Here is a 19,968-nt window from a genome sequence, read left to right on the forward strand (position 1 = left end):
ATTCGGACGATGCAACGCACTAAATAATTGTCAAATCAGGGCAAATATTCATATATTCTCCAGCTGTAGTTTATAATTGCTTATTATTGTATAAATGTGGGGTAATTGTATTAATGAGTATGTTAATTATTACAGTTGAATTTAATTGCACTAATTATGCAAATGTATGCAAAATTAGAATGAACATTATTACTACCACAGTTGTTTGAATACATGGTCTGACAGATGACATCAAAAGATCATATCACAAGATTATTGAACATACTGTACATGTACAAAAAAGTTTGTTAAGCAATGAACTGTAATGGGCTGATCCCAGTGAATATGTAAAATCTAAATGATAAAACCGTGAGTTTAAAACCCACTGAATATGGTAAACCAGCGAAATTAGTCCTTTTACAGTATGTAGAATCAGTGTACTGAGTTTGAATGAAATCATGCAAGCTATCTCAGAAAAATAGTTGCTAAAATGTGTATCTGTAACCCAATATGTATAAACCAAATATAAAAATGATTCAAATACATTTACAGACTGATTTTAGACCAAATAACCATCAATTCACCAAATTTGATCAAATAACACAACCTATGGTATTACTATATGCAAACTTTCAACTGAACCAGGTGATATATAGTGTAGTGATGAATCAGGATGGAAATATACAAAAACTGGCTGCCAGTCAGCCATACTCGATCAAATTGTGATGAAAATTGATGTACAGATGCAAGTCATCATCTGTGGTTAGTGCGTCAAGTTTAAATGTGATCGATCAAAGCATGTCTGAGAAATGGCTCCAGATAGACTTTATCTGAAGCAGGGACTAAAAAGCTGTGACGCACATATTTTTTATTCTCGTGCAATGACCTGAAATATGAATATTTGTTATCTAGTTCTCACAAAGCAATATATCCAATACTAGTGTTTGTTATGACTTCAGACGATGTTATGTTATGAATTAACATTTCTTGTCTAGCCATAACTAAAATATGATATATTACATTTTCATTTCATATTTTCAACAGTCTATATTATAAACAGTCAGTCACGATGTAAGCATAATCCATTTTCTGGACATCTAGAGATTCTGAATAATCGTATGTAAAACCAGAATAAAGAAAGGTCACAGCGTTGTAGTGGCATTAAAACATCACATGGGATTCAACAAATGTGAAAGTATTATTGGTATTCTCACGTTCAATGTACTATAAACATTTGATTTGATTTCCTTAATGTGCTATGTTTTCCTCTAAATATTCAATATTTCGACATTGAACTACAAAAAAAGAAATTCAAATTTAAATCATTTGATTTTTGCGACAGACATTTGGTGAGATCTCATAAAATTAAAAAAATCCACTATAAGTGACTGTCCAAAAACTTTGATAAACATCTTTCAGATCTGGTTCTGAGAAGGAAAAAAAACTCATTCATATTTATGCAATGTCTTCTATTCTCAAATTGTCAAAGTTCACCCCCTTAAAATTTTCTATGGACATTATTAGTTATAATTTCATGTTCTGTATTACATGTACAGTAAAATGATAAATCCAAATCCAAACTTTGATAACCAAATTGTTGAAATGTTTACTGCACAAAGTATCACCATTTCCTTTTGATTAAAATCCACCGGTAAGTTTGATACCAACCCCCCAAAAAATATTTATTTTATTAATTTACCTTTTCTATTCTTTCTGGACTAGGCATGAATGTCTTCTTCCTTTTTGCTTCCAACTTCATTGTCAACAACATGTTCTTTTCTTTGAGAAGTACATACCTAGAAATGTAATGTAGAAGTCTATATACAAAGACATCACAAGCAAAACAGATATCATTAAACTATGATATTGTAGAATAAAATCCAAGACTATTATAGATGCGATTGTATTTTCTATTGAAACCATTTTTGTACCAGGGCAGGAAGTAATATATTTTGCACAGAAATCACAACAAGGTTTATGATTATGGAAATTTTGTACACGTCATTATTTGTTGGCATAAACTACAAGTCAACGCCAAAGTCATAGTCCCTATTTGTACTATAAGTACGAGATGTATGAACTGATGTGTGATGTACTGGTACATGTGGAGTTTAAATGTGATTGGTTCAGGCATGCATGAGATATGGTTCTATGGAACTACCTTTGCTTAAATAAGATGAGCATCAGTCGGCAACAAAAATGCATTCACATTTGACAGATACAATGTATGTTTGATGTATGAATGAAGTTTGAACTTGAGTGGCCAGGTATATTGAATATATGGATTGAGAGCTGCATTCATTAAAACAAAATGGTAGCCAGTCATTTTGAATTTCATTCAAAAAATAAAATGACAGCCCATCGTGTTTAATATATGTTAATATATACATTTTAAACCAAATTTATAAAATGAGATATGTGTAAGACTGAGATATGTGATTTTAATGAATTTTTTACTTTAAAATGACAGTCATTCAGCCATCTTGAATTAGCTCATGAAACAAATGCATGTGCATGTTGATATAAAGCTTGATCTGTCCAAGCATGTGTGATATACTGCTGGATATGAACGTATAGAGGTCAAATAATAAATCATTTTCAAACTGCATTTGAATGGGGACTGATCAGATAAATCCAAACTCCAGTTGAGCAGAAGTCTACTTATATTTTCAAAGAAGGCTTGTCATAAAACCCAATAATGTAGCTATAATCGGTCCCATTAAATACGTGGGTCAAAATTATTCAAAAAGTGGTATTTTTAAAACATTTCTAGAACACAATGTTGAAGCAAAATGAGTTTTGCAGCTCTTTTCACAAATCCAGATTTTGAAGTAATTCAGGATAAAAAAAGTACCTCATCAGTCACTGTACATAATTCGTTCACCTTATGTCACCACATTACAATTTGAGATATGGCATAATATCTCCACCATAGAACGTGTAGTGATTTGTACACACTATTGATATGCTAATTAAATGTACACCTGGTTATGCCAGTACATCGGGTATGCACCGTTAAAAAAGAAATGTAATTCAATAAAATGTGGTCAGTATTCTATAAGCCTTGGTCATGTTTGTGTCTTGTCATTGTACTGTGTATGTGCGTGCTTTTGCCCTGGGTCCACCCCAGAATATCACAGAACCCAGTGATCTAATACTGACAAAATGGACTCCTTGTTCATTTAAAATACATCCATAATTTTCTTCAGATTTTGGCTTTGACACACAAAAAAGTGACATATGTTTGGCCCCTATTTAGGTTAAATGCCTGCTGGTTTTCCGAAGGAAGCTTTCAAGCAGGCGATGTGCTAACTGAGGCTTGGCCAGACATTCCCTTTATTCAACGCCAGTTAGAAAACTGATATTGTGACTTACCACAATTTATGTAATGTAACACTGTCTTTAATTCTAAGTTCACCCAATTCCCATGATCGTCCTGATTTCACTTCAATTTCCCCAATTTTCTTTTTTTCTTCAAAAAATTCTTCTAATCCATTATTCTGGAAGGTAGTATGAAAACTGTAATGAAAAAAAACAACATATTTGTGCGGCCAACTGGTCAGTTTTGTGGAAACAAGTACACAGGACTGTAGCAACAGAACAAGGCTAGAAATTGCATAAAAATGGTTCATGCTCGTGATTAAAACAAAATGCAAATGCAGTAGCGCTCGTTTTCCAGGCATTGCCTATACATTCTTCTATTACCGGTAGTACATTGTTTATTCGATGCGAATTCCTGCTGATCGTTTTCAGCAATGATTGCCCGTCTAGTCGGTAAGCACAATTATGCCCACAACATTTTACCTACCCTCGTTTTTTTGGTACACATGACTGGGGGGGGGGGGGGTCAGTTAACTAAGGGGCGAACTAAACAGTCACCCAAGTGACTGTTGAGTTATTCCAGTTTGTATCAACACACCCCATATGGATGGTATAATTCCGGAGGGTATAAAATAATGTACTTTTTTTGTTCCGGGAGGAGGGGTCACCTTAAATGAATTCCACAGGGTGATGATTTTACTAAGGGCTTCCGAAGGGTTGGATTAATGCAGTTTGTATTAGATTAATCGATTCAGTTAGATGTTAAATCTGAGGGGTAAATTTCTGACTGTTAATTCCGTGTGGTACATTTTGGGGAATGATCATCGGGGGGGGGGGGGGTATTGGAAAAAAAAATGTTTTCCGGGTGCTGAAACAACGTTGTATATTTCCAGGGAGGAGTTATCAAATACTAATCCGAGGGGTACATTTTTTACTATAACCATCCATGTAGGGGGTGTGGATACAAACTGGAATGACCCGTTGCACAGATCGTCGACGAAGTTCAAGTAGACAGGTAGGTGATTTGAAAGACAGTGTCATCTTTACCTTGTAAATGACAGCACACCTGTATGTGCTGGCCTGTGTCTAAAAAATGAGTTTTTTGTCGTCACTAACGTCGAGAATGCCCGGCAAAGCTGTGTTATGTTGAATTTCTGGGAAACGAGGATTCTCGTGGCTATGGACGCCGCCATCTTGAATTTGCTGAGCATTATGGGAGTGTTAGTATCAGAGGTCAAAGGTCGTTGGACATGTATTGCGAGTAAATGTAAATACTATTCAAAATCATGCACGTAACTTTATAGACAAAGAAGAACACATGCCCTGTAATTCTGACTCGAACGGTCCAATTCTAAAAGGCGAAATATTAAAAAATAATTAACCTGTTGAAAAATAAAAAAGCTTCGAGTCAAGATAAAATATGCAATGAAATGCTAAAACACAGACAAGCCAACTTTTGTGATCAAAATCAAATAGAAGATGAATATCACCTAATGATGTCATGCAAAAGTTGTACCCCCGAAAGAAATGTCCTATTTGAAATGGCAAAAACTATAACCCCAAACTCTCAAAATATGCCACCAAAGGCACAATTCATAACCTTGCTAAACAACAGTGGTCTAACACTCCCTGTAGCAAGGTACCTAAAGAAGTGTTTTGAAATAAGACAGCAAACCCCAGTAACAATCCTCTTTCAGTGTTTAAGTTTTGCATTTTGTTTTCTATAGCATAACAGTTTAGTTTTAATATTATTGTTTTGTAATGTATTAGCTTAACTTTTTAACCTTTTATTCTTTCTCAAACATTTGTGACCATTGCCAGTCCATCCGAGGAATGTATAAGCATACTAAAAAAATATTATTAAATTATTATTATTATTTGTCGGATAACATTATTGGTTCCTTTATATCCAAACCAATAGTTGTTTGCTCAGTCTCATACCGGCGAAATAATGACTGTACTATGATAATAAGTTCATGACATTACTAATATTTTAGAGTGACCGCGATAACACCACCGTGTGTGAATTACGAATTCTGATGGAATTATTATCACGAGAAACAATCAGACAATGCACAATGCTGAATAGTTTCGCAAATAACGATAATTCATCTTTATCGCATATCACCGTACATGAGTACATGGCGTTGCATTCCTTATTTTATTAAATCCTCAAAGCGGGGGTCCGGGAGTCGTCTTGTTTACAAACAAGAGTCACCCATTAGCCTTTGCGTTTTTAGCGTGTGTTGTTATCGTCGCTTAGGACTCAATTCCCGCGCATGCGCAGGTGACGATCCTCCTGCTTTAATACCAAACTAGTTAGGCATTTACTGGTACAATGATCCGTCAAAATAATAAATTTCAATGAAAGTTGATTCAAATCAGTGAATTAGAAGAACAGTGAGCTATGAGCTTCCAATGTTATATTCCCCTGGCCACTAGATAATAATTCATGCGCGTTTTTAATTCATGTCGACACTGCTGAGAAATTTAAGCTTAATTTGGAATTCTAGTGGCGTTTAAAATAAGCTAGATTTATGTATACGGACGTTAAGATACAATATTGTTTTTTCCTGAACGCTATAGTTTTCGATATTGATGTACAGTGTCGGTTACGGACGGAAGTGTGCAAACGATTAGATTATAATTCCAAGCGTGATAAGAATTATCTATCCGCCACAGGTCTGCCTGACAAGATCGCGTGTGTTGCGCCCTCCGCGGTACTCCAAACCCAACACAAGTTAGTGGGGCCTGGTGCCGTTCGGCCGGCGTATTAGTAGGCGCTACTCACGCCTACATGTCAGACTAGCCACAGGTTAACTTCGTCCTGATTTAACCCCATTCTGACTAAACGTGAACAATTAATTTAAAACGAAGCTGAACATTATGTCTCTAATCTGCATACAGGTAACACCTCTGGCGAGAGATCCGGTAAACCTGCCTATTTCACTTTTACCAGGTCAAAAACTAAGAAATTTTATGCCAAATGTTAATGATTACTTGATCATTGTTTAAGATTTCCTTGAAAATCTCGTTAGATTTAAAATAATAAGTGGTCGACCCTTTATATATTATTTTCATTTTCATTATAATTTTTTTCCGAAATGCGGTAGAGTTACTGAATGTGTTACCAATGTGTTATAAAATTGTCTTGTTTTTTTTTAAAGAGGGTTTCTTTCTCAACAAAACTCTGAACATAGGACTTTCAGAACATCGGACTTTACAGTTTTTGATGAAACAAGGTATCTGATAGGGAAAACTGTGACTCAACAATTTCACTTTCAGTTCTGGTTTGTACCACATGTGACACTAACATTCGAAACCATAGCTCACTGCTCCAGGAGCAACCATTACTCAGTCATTACGTATCTATTTAATTACCGGGCATAATTTTCGGTTGAAACAAATAAGGATATAAAATACCGAAAACTGAAAGATGGATTGTAAAACATGTTTGATTTTTACAAACAACCCCATTTTAATTTCGGTATATCCTTTTGTTGTTACTATGACGACGAGCAGTCACGTGCACGTACATGTGGGTTTCGACATGACGTCTAAAATGGATTCTCCATTTCCACTGTACATTCCAACGACAGCTGATAGGTCATCTGTGGCAGGTTGTAGGCCATACTACCTTCCACTGGTTTCAATGTCAATAACAGTTGTGGTTGAGCGATTAATTTTCAGTTAAATGCCGCAAAGCGAATCAGTGGGATGCATAGGTGAGTATTGCTAGTGCCAATACGTTGGATAATACGTATACAATGTACAACACATTATTATTGCGGAAAGAAACAAAAACAAAACAGTTTCGTTGATTGGCTTATTTTTTTCAATTATTAATTTTAATTATAATTAGTTGTTTTTACAATAAATTTGCTACCCGGTGGCTTTCACAAACAAAACAATTCTTGCATCAAAATAATTGTAACGTCAAAAAATAGTTAAAATGAATAATAATTATAGTAATTATATGAACAAAATGTAAAAAAAAAATAAGCCAACCACGGTCTTATTTTAATCAGAATGATTCGTGACTAATTTTAAGTTTAAGTATAATATATTATGTCTTAGACATATTTTAGTTTGACTTCAGGTTATACAGCATTTCAAACGACCTCTGAACTGTTTATACGCCAAATAAATAAAGCACACTCGATTTCCTGTGTACTCACTGTATCTATCAATTTAAATTATAGTTGCCATGTCGCAGTTGAAGTCGTCTAATCAGCCTATGATGTAGAGCATCGAGAAATGAGCTATAATAAAGGTCTCCCACGACAATAAGACTACACATACGTAACATAGACGATAATTAGACAACCCATAGACGACAATTAGACTACTCATAGACGACAATTAGACAACCCATAGACGACAATGTAAACATAAAGGTCTCACACGACAATTAGACTACACATAGACTACAATTAGACAACCCATAGACGACAATTAGACTACTCATAGACGACAATTAGACTACCCATAGACGATAATTAGACAACCCATAGACGACAATGTAAACATAAAGGTCTCACACGACAATTAGACTACACATAGACGACAATTAGACTACCCATAGACGACAATTAGACTACCCAGAGACGACAATTAGACTACCCATAGACGACAATTAGACAACCCATAGACGACAATTAGACAACCCATAGACGACAATCAGACAACCCATAGACGACAATTAGACTACTCATAGACGACAATTAGACTACACATAGACTACAATTAGACTACCCATAGACGACAATTAGACTACCCAGAGACGACAATTAGACTACCCATAGACGACAATTAGACAACCCATAGACGACAATTAGACAACCCATAGACGACAATCAGACAACCCATAGACGACAATTAGACTACCCATGGACGACAATTAGACTACCCATAGACGACAATTAGACTACCCATAGACGACAATTAGACTACCCATAGACGACAATTAGACAACCCATAGACGACAATTAGACTACCCATAGACGACAATTAGACTACCCATGAAAGACAATTAGACAACTCATGAATGACAATTAGACTACTCATAGACGACAATTAGACTACCCATGAATGACAATTAGACTACTCATAGACGACAATTAGACTACCCATAGACGACAATTATACTACCCATAGACGACAATTAGACTACCCATGGATGACAATTAGACTACCCATAGACGACAATTAGACTACCCATAGACGACAATTAGACAACCCATAGACGACAATTAGACTACCCATGCATGACAATTAGACTACCCATGGACGACAATTAGACAACCCATAGACGACAATTAGACTACCCATAGACGACAATTAGACTACACATGAATGACAATTAGACTACCCATAGACGACAATTAGACTACCCATGAATGACAATTAGACTACCCATGGACGACAATTAGACTACCAATAGATGACAATTAGACTACCCATAGAAGACAATTAGACTACCCATGAATGACAATTAGACTACCCATGAATGACAATTAGACTACCCATGAATAACAATTAGACTACCCATAGACAACAATTAGACAACCCATAGACGACAATTAGACAACCCATAGACGACAATTAGACTACCCATAGACGACAATTAGACTACCCATAGACGACAATTAGACAACCCATATACGCAATTAGACAACCCATAGACGACAAATAGACTACCATAGACGACAATTAGACAACCCATAGACGACAATTAGACTACCCATGAATGACAATTAGACTACCCATGGACGACAATTAGACAACCCATAGACGACAATAAGACTACCCATGAATAACAATTAGACTACCCATAGACGACAATTAGACAACCCATAGACGACAATTAGACAACCCATAGACGACAATTAGACAACCCATAGACGACAATTAGACTACCTATAGACGACAATTATACTACCAATAGATGACAATTAGACTACCCATAGACGACAATTAGACTACCCATGAATGACAATTAGACTACCCATAGCCGACAATTAGACTACCCATAGACGACAATTAGACAACCCATAGACGACAATTAGACTACCCATGAATGACAATTAGACTACCCATGAATGACAATTAGACTACTCATAGACGACAATAAGACTACCCATGAATGACAATTAGACTACCCATGAATAACAATTAGACTACCCATAGACGACAATTAGACTACCCATAGAAGACAATTAGACAACCCATAGACGACAATTAGACTACCCATGAATGACAATTAGACTACCCATGAATGACAATTAGACTACTCATAGACGACAATAAGACTACCCATGAATGACAATTAGACTACCCATGAATAACAATTAGACTACCCATAGACGACAATTAGACTACCCATAGACGACAATTAGACTACTCATAGACGACAATTAGACATACTATATACGACAATTAGACTACTCATAGACGACAATTAGACAACCCATAGACGACAATTAGACTACCCATAGACGACAATTAGACTACTCATAGACGACAATTAGACAACCCATAGACGACAATTAGACTACCCATAGACGACAATTAGACTACTCATAGACGACAATTAGACAAACTATATACGACAATTACACTACCAATGGACGACAATTAGACTACCAATAGACGACAATTAGACTACCCATAGACGACAATTAGACTACCCATAGACGACAATTAGACTACCCACGAATGACAATTAGACTACCCATGAATGACAATTAGACTACCCATGAATGACAATTAGACTACCCATAGACGACAATTAGACTACCCATGAATGACATTTAGACTACCCATGAATGACAATTAGACTACCCATAGACGACAATTAGACTACTCATAGACGACAATTAGACTACCCATGAATGACAATTAGACTACTCATAGACGACAATAAGACTACCCATGAATGACAATTAGACTACCCATAAACGACAATTAGACTACTTATGAATGACAATTAGACTACCCATAGACGACAATTAGACTACCCATAGACGACAATTAGACTACTTATGAATGACAATTAGACTACCCATAGACGACAATTAGACTACCCATAGACGACAATTAGACTACCCATGAATGACAATTAGACTACCCATAAACGACAATTAGACTACTTATGAATGACAATTAGACTACCCATAGACGACAATTAGACTACCCATAGACGACAATTAGACTACCCATGAATGACAATTAGACTACCCATGAATGACAATTAGACTACCCATGAATGACAATTAGACTACTCATAGACGACAATAAGACTACCCATGAATGACAATTAGACTACCCATGAATAACAATTAGACTACCCATAGACGACAATTAGACTACCCATAGACGACAATTAGACTACTCATAGACGACAATTAGACAAACTATATACGACAATTAGACTACTCATAGACGACAATTAGACAACCCATAGACGACAATTAGACTACCCATAGACGACAATTAGACTACTCATAGACGACAATTAGACAACCCATAGACGACAATTAGACTACCCATAGACGACAATTAGACTACTCATAGACGACAATTAGACAAACTATATACGACAATTACACTACCAATGGACGACAATTAGACTACCAATAGACGACAATTAGACTACCCATAGACGACAATTAGACTACCCATAGACGACAATTAGACTACCCATGAATGACAATTAGACTACCCATGAATGACAATTAGACTACCCATGAATGACAATTAGACTACCCATAGACGACAATTAGACTACCCATGAATGACATTTAGACTACCCATGAATGACAATTAGACTACCCATAGACGACAATTAGACTACTCATAGACGACAATTAGACTACCCATGAATGACAATTAGACTACTCATAGACGACAATAAGACTACCCATGAATGACAATTAGACTACCCATAAACGAGAATTAGACTACTTATGAATGACAATTAGACTACCCATAGACGACAATTAGACTACCCATAGACGACAATTAGACTACTTATGAATGACAATTAGACTACCCATAGACGACAATTAGACTACCCATAGACGACAATTAGACTACCCATGAATGACAATTAGACTACCCATAAACGACAATTAGACTACTTATGAATGACAATTAGACTACCCATAGACGACAATTAGACTACCCATAGACGGCAATTAGACTACCATGAATGACAATTACACTACCCATGCATGACAATTAGACTACCCATGGACGACAATTAGACAACCCATAGACGACAATTAGACTACCCATAGACGACAATTAGACTACCCATAGACGACAATTAGACAACCTATAGACGACAATTAGACTACCCATAGACGACAATTAGACTACCCATAGACGACAATTAGACAACCCATATACGACAATTAGACTACCCACAGACGACAATTAGACTACCCATAGACGACAATTAGACAACCCATAGACGACAATTAGACTACCCATGAATGACAATTAGACTACCCATGCATGACAATTAGACTACCCATAGACGACAATTAGACTACCCATAGACGACAATTAGACAACCCATATACGACAATTAGACTACCCACAGACGACAATTAGACTACCCATAGACGACAATTAGACAACCCATAGACGACAATTAGACTACCCATGCATGACAATTAGACTACCCATGGACGACAATTAGACAACCCATAGACGACAATTAGACTACCCATAAATGACAATTAGACTACCCATAGACGACAATTAGACTACCCATGAATGACAATTAGACTACCCATGGACGACAATTAGACTACCAATAGATGACAATTAGACTACCCATAGACGACAATTAGACTACCCATGAATGACAATTAGACTGCCCATGAATAACAATTAGACTACCCATAGACGACAATTAGACTACCCATAGACGACAATTAGACTACCCATGAATGACAATTAGACTACCCATGGACGACAATTAGACTACCAATAGATGGCAATTAGACTACTCATAGACGACAATTAGACTACCCATAGACGACAATTAGACAACCCATAGACGACAATTATACTACCCATAGAAGACAATTATACTACCCATGAATGACAATTAGACTTCCCACGAATGACAATTAGACTACCCATGAATGAATATTAGACTACCCATAGACGACAATTAGACTACCCATGAACGACAATTAGACTACCCATGCATGACAATTAGACTACCCATGGAGACAATTAGACAACCCATAGACGACAATTAGACTACCCATAGACGACAATTAGACTACCCATGAATGACAATTAGACTACCCATAGACGACAATTTGACTACCCATGAATGACAATTAGACTACCCATGGACGACAATTAGACTACCAATAGATGACAATTAGACTACCTATAGATAACAATTAGACTACCCATGAATGACAATTAGACTACCCATGAATGACAATTAGACTACTCATAGACGACAATTAGACTACCCATGAACAACAATTAGACTACCCACAGACGACAATTAGACTACCTATGAATGACAATTAGACTACCCATAGACGACAATTAGACAACCCATAGACGACAATTAGACTACCCATAGACGACAATTAGACTACCCATAGACGACAATTAGGCAACACATATACGACAATTAGTCTACCCATGAATGACAATTAGACCACCCATGCATGACAATTAGACTACCCATGGACGACAATTAGACAACCCATAGACGACAATTAGACAACCCATAGACGACAATTAGACTACCCATGAATGACAATTAGACTACCCATGCATGACAATTAGACTACCCATGGAGACAATTAGACAACCCATAGACGACAATTAGACTACCCATAGACGACAATTAGACTACCCATGAATGACAATTAGACTACCCATAGACGACAATTAGACTACCCATGAATGACAATTAGACTACCCATGGACGACAATTAGACTACCAATAGATGACAATTAGACTACCTATAGATAACAATTAGACTACCTATGAATGACAATTAGTCTACCCATGAATGACAATTAGACTACTCATAGACGACAATTAGACTACCCATGAATGACAATTAGACTACCCATGCATGACAATTAGACTACCCATGAATGACAATTAGACTACCCACAGACGACGATTAGACTACCCGTAGACGACAATTAGACTACCCATGAATGACAATTAGACTCCCCATAGACGACAATTAGACTACCCATGAATGACAATTAGACTACCCATGGACGACAATTAGACTACCAATAGATGACAATTAGACTACCCATGAATGACAATTAGACTACCCATGAATGACAATTAGACTACTCATAGACGACAATAAGACTACCCATGAATGACAATTAGTCTACCCATGAATTACAATTAGACTACCCATAGACGACAATTAGACTACCCATAGACGACAATTAGGCAACCCATAGACGACAATTAGACAACCCATAGACGACAATTAGACTACCCATGAATGACCATTAGACTACCCATAGACGACAATTAGACTACCCATAGACGACAATTAGACTACCCATAGACGACAATTAGACAACCCATAGACGACAATTATACTACCCATAGACGACAATTATACTACCCATAGACGACAATTATACTACCCACGAATGACAATTAGACTACCCATAAACGACAATTAGACTACCCATGAATGACAATTAGACTACCCATAGACGACAATTAGACTACCCATAGACGACAATTAGACTATCCATGAATGTCAATTAGACTACCCATGAATGACAATTTGACTACCCATAGACGACAATTAGACTACCATGAATGACAATTAGACTACCCATGAATGACAATTAGACAACCCATGAATGACAATTAGACTACCCATGAATGACAATTAGACTACCATAGACGACAATTAGATTACCCATGAATGACAATTAGACTCCCCATGAATGACAATTAGACAACCCATGAATGATAATTAGACTACCCATCGACGATAATTAGACTACCCATGTATGACAATTAGAAAACCCATAGACGACAATTAGACTACCCATAGACGACAATTAGACTACCCATCAATGACAATTAGACTACCCATAAACGACAATTAGACTACCCATGAATGACAATAAGACTACCCATAGACGTCAATTAGACTACCCATAGTCGACAATTAGACTACCCATGAATGACAATTAGACTACCCATAGACAACATTTAGACTACCCATAAACGACAATTAGACTACCCATGAATGACAATTAGACTACCCATAGACGACTGTTAGACTACCCACAGACGACAATTAGACAACCCATAGACGACAATTAGACTACCCATAGACGACAATTAGACTACCCATGAATGACAATTAGACTACCCATAAACGACAATTAGACTACTTATGAATGACAATTAGACTACCCATAGACGACAATTAGACTACCCATAGACGACAATTAGACTACCCATAGACGACAATTAGACAACCTATAGACGACAATTAGACTACCCATAGACGACAATTAGACTACCCATAGACGACAATTAGACAACCCATATACGACAATTAGACTACCCACAGACGACAATTAGACTACCCATAGACGACAATTAGACAACCCATAGACGACAATTAGACTACCCATGAATGACAATTAGACTACCCATGCATGACAATTAGACTACCCATGGACGACAATTAGACAACCCATAGACGACAATTAGACTACCCATGAATGACAATTAGACTACCCATAGACGACAATTAGACTACCCATGAATGACAATTAGACTACCCATGGACGACAATTAGACTACCAATAAATGACAATTAGACTACCCATAGACGACAATTAGACTACCCATGAATGACATTTAGACTACCCATGAATGACAATTAGACTACCCATAGACGACAATTAGACTATTCATAGACGACAATTAGACTACCCATGAATGACAATTAGACTACTCATAGACGACAATAAGACTACCCATGAATGACAATTAGACTACCCATAAACGAGAATTAGACTACTTATGAATGACAATTAGACTACCCATAGACGACAATTAGACTACCCATAGACGACAATTAGACTACTTATGAATGACAATTAGACTACCCATAGACGACAATTAGACTACCCATAGACGACAATTAGACTACCCATGAATGACAATTAGACTACCCATAAACGACAATTAGACTACTTATGAATGACAATTAGACTACCCATAGACGACAATTAGACTACCCATAGACGGCAATTAGACTACCATGAATGACAATTACACTACCCATGCATGACAATTAGACTACCCATGGACGACAATTAGACAACCCATAGACGACAATTAGACTACCCATAGACGACAATTAGACTACCCATAGACGACAATTAGACAACCTATAGACGACAATTAGACTACCCATAGACGACAATTAGACTACCCATAGACGACAATTAGACAACCCATATACGACAATTAGACTACCCACAGACGACAATTAGACTACCCATAGACGACAATTAGACAACCCATAGACGACAATTAGACTACCCATGAATGACAATTAGACTACCCATGCATGACAATTAGACTACCCATAGACGACAATTAGACTACCCATAGACGACAATTAGACAACCCATATACGACAATTAGACTACCCACAGACGACAATTAGACTACCCATAGACGACAATTAGACAACCCATAGACGACAATTAGACTACCCATGAATGACAATTAGACTACCCATGCATGACAATTAGACTACCCATGGACGACAATTAGACAACCCATAGACGACAATTAGACTACCCATAAATGACAATTAGACTACCCATAGACGACAATTAGACTACCCATGAATGACAATTAGACTACCCATGGACGACAATTAGACTACCAATAGATGACAATTAGACTACCCATAGACGACAATTAGACTACCCATGAATGACAATTAGACTGCCCATGAATAACAATTAGACTACCCATAGACGACAATTAGACTACCCATAGACGACAATTAGACTACCCATGAATGACAATTAGACTACCCATGGACGACAATTAGACTACCAATATATGGCAATTAGACTACTCATAGACGACAATTAGACTACCCATAGACGACAATTAGACAACCCATAGACGACAATTATACTACCCATAGAAGACAATTATACTACCCATGAATGACAATTAGACTTCCCACGAATGACAATTAGACTACCCATGAATGAATATTAGACTACCCATAGACGACAATTAGACTACCCATGAACGACAATTAGACTACCCATGCATGACAATTAGACTACCCATGGAGACAATTAGACAACCCATAGACGACAATTAGACTACCCATAGACGACAATTAGACTACCCATGAATGACAATTAGACTACCCATAGACGACAATTTGACTACCCATGAATGACAATTAGACTACCCATGGACGACAATTAGACTACCAATAGATGACAATTAGACTACCTATAGATAACAAGTAGACTACCCATGAATGACAATTAGACTACCCATGAATGACAATTAGACTACTCATAGACGACAATTAGACTACCCATGAACAACAATTAGACTACCCACAGACGACAATTAGACTACCTATGAATGACAATTAGACTACCCATAGACGACAATTAGACAACCCATAGACGACAATTAGACTACCCATAGACGACAATTAGACTACCCATAGACGACAATTAGGCAACACATATACGACAATTAGTCTACCCATGAATGACAATTAGACCACCCATGCATGACAATTAGACTACCCATGGACGACAATTAGACAACCCATAGACGACAATTAGACAACCCATAGACGACAATTAGACTACCCATGAATGACAATTAGACTACCCATGCATGACAATTAGACTACCCATGGAGACAATTAGACAACCCATAGACGACAATTAGACTACCCATAGACGACAATTAGACTACCCATGAATGACAATTAGACTACCCATAGACGACAATTAGACTACCCATGAATGACAATTAGACTACCCATGGACGACAATTAGACTACCAATAGATGACAATTAGACTACCTATAGATAACAATTAGACTACCTATGAATGACAATTAGTCTACCCATGAATGACAATTAGACTACTCATAGACGACAATTAGACTACCCATGAATGACAATTAGACTACCCATGCATGACAATTAGACTACCCATGAATGACAATTAGACTACCCACAGACGACGATTAGACTACCCGTAGACGACAATTAGACTACCCATGAATGACAATTAGACTCCCCATAGACGACAATTAGACTACCCATGAATGACAATTAGACTACCCATGGACGACAATTAGACTACCAATAGATGACAATTAGACTACCCATGAATGACAATTAGACTACCCATGAATGACAATTAGACTACTCATAGACGACAATAAGACTACCCATGAATGACAATTAGTCTACCCATGAATTACAATTAGACTACCCATAGACGACAATTAGACTACCCATAGACGACAATTAGGCAACCCATAGACGACAATTAGACAACCCATAGACGACAATTAGACTACCCATGAATGACCATTAGACTACCCATAGACGACAATTAGACTACCCATAGACGACAATTAGACTACCCATAGACGACAATTAGACAACCCATAGACGACAATTATACTACCCATAGACGACAATTATACTACCCATAGACGACAATTATACTACCCACGAATGACAATTAGACTACCCATAAACGACAATTAGACTACCCATGAATGACAATTAGACTACCCATAGACGACAATTAGACTACCCATAGACGACAATTAGACTATCCATGAATGTCAATTAGACTACCCATGAATGACAATTTGACTACCCATAGACGACAATTAGACTACCATGAATGACAATTAGACTACCCATGAATGACAATTAGACAACCATGAATGACAATTAGACTACCCATGAATGACAATTAGACTACCATAGACGACAATTAGATTACCCATGAATGACAATTAGACTCCCCATGAATGACAATTAGACAACCCATGAATGATAATTAGACTACCCATCGACGATAATTAGACTACCCATGTATGACAATTAGAAAACCCATAGACGACAATTAGACTACCCATAGACGACAATTAGACTACCCATCAATGACAATTAGACTACCCATAAACGACAATTAGACTACCCATGAATGACAATAAGACTACCCATAGACGTCAATTAGACTACCCATAGTCGACAATTAGACTACCCATGAATGACAATTAGACTACCCATAGACAACATTTAGACTACCCATAAACGACAATTAGACTACCCATGAATGACAATTAGACTACCCATAGACGACTGTTAGACTACCCACAGACGACAATTAGACAACCCATAGACGACAATTAGACTACCCATAGACGACAATTAGACTACCCATGAATGACAATTAGACTACCCATAAACGACAATTAGACTACTTATGAATGACAATTAGACTACCCATAGACGACAATTAGACTACCCATAGACGACAATTAGACTACCCATAGACGACAATTAGACAACCTATAGACGACAATTAGACTACCCATAGACGACAATTAGACTACCCATAGACGACAATTAGACAACCCATATACGACAATTAGACTACCCACAGACGACAATTAGACTACCCATAGACGACAATTAGACAACCCATAGACGACAATTAGACTACCCATGAATGACAATTAGACTACCCATGCATGACAATTAGACTACCCATGGACGACAATTAGACAACCCATAGACGACAATTAGACTACCCATGAATGACAATTAGACTACCCATAGACGACAATTAGACTACCCATGAATGACAATTAGACTACCCATGGACGACAATTAGACTACCAATAAATGACAATTAGACTACCCATAGACGACAATTAGACTACCCATGAATGACAATTAGACTTCCCACGAATGACAATTAGACTACCCATGATCGACAATTAGACTACCTATAGAGGACAATTAGACTACCCATGAATGACAATTAAACTACTCATAGACGACAATTAGACTACCCATAAATGACAATTAGACTACTCATAGACGACAATTAGACTACCCATGAATGACAATTAGACTACCCATGAATGACAATTAGACTACCCATGAATGACAATTAGACAACCCATGAATGACAATTAGACTACCCATGAATGACAATTAGACTACCCATTGACGACAATTAGACTACCCATGAATGACAATTAGACTACGCATATACGACAATTAGACTACCCATGAATGACAATTAGACTATCCATGAATGACAATTAGACAACCCATGAATGACAATTAGACTACCCATGAATGACAATTAGACTACCCATAGACGACAATTAGACTACCCATGAATGTCAATTAGACTACTCATAGACGACAATTAGACTACCCATGAATGACAATTAGACTACCCATAGACGACAATTAGACTACCCGTGAATGATACTTAGACTACCCATAAATGACAATTAGACAACCCATGAATGACAATTAGACTACCCATCGACGATAATTAGACTACCC

General features: G+C 37.0%; 1 protein-coding gene across 2 annotated transcripts in view; it reads right to left on the bottom strand.

The window, feature by feature from the left end:
- The window catches only part of LOC100368079 (large ribosomal subunit protein uL29m-like), a 28,217-nt gene that overhangs the window by 1,398 nt on the left and 6,851 nt on the right, over positions 1 to 19,968 (bottom strand). Inside the window, exons 1-3 of one of the 2 annotated variants that reach the window (XM_002736992.4) lie at positions 4,348 to 4,541; positions 3,355 to 3,498; positions 1,679 to 1,775 (exon numbers count right to left, since the gene is read on the bottom strand). In XM_002736992.4, coding sequence (XP_002737038.3) covers positions 1,679 to 1,775; positions 3,355 to 3,498; positions 4,348 to 4,511 — 405 coding nt within the window. In that variant the 5' untranslated portion in view covers positions 4,512 to 4,541. Of the gene's footprint in view, positions 1 to 1,678; positions 1,776 to 3,354; positions 3,499 to 4,347; positions 4,542 to 19,968 lie in introns of those variants that run through there. The other variant, XM_085490708.1, reaches the window with a different exon arrangement.

This window comes from Saccoglossus kowalevskii, chromosome 15, assembly GCF_978046115.1.
Source record: "Saccoglossus kowalevskii chromosome 15, keSacKowa6.1, whole genome shotgun sequence".
NCBI lineage: Eukaryota > Metazoa > Hemichordata > Enteropneusta > Harrimaniidae > Saccoglossus > Saccoglossus kowalevskii.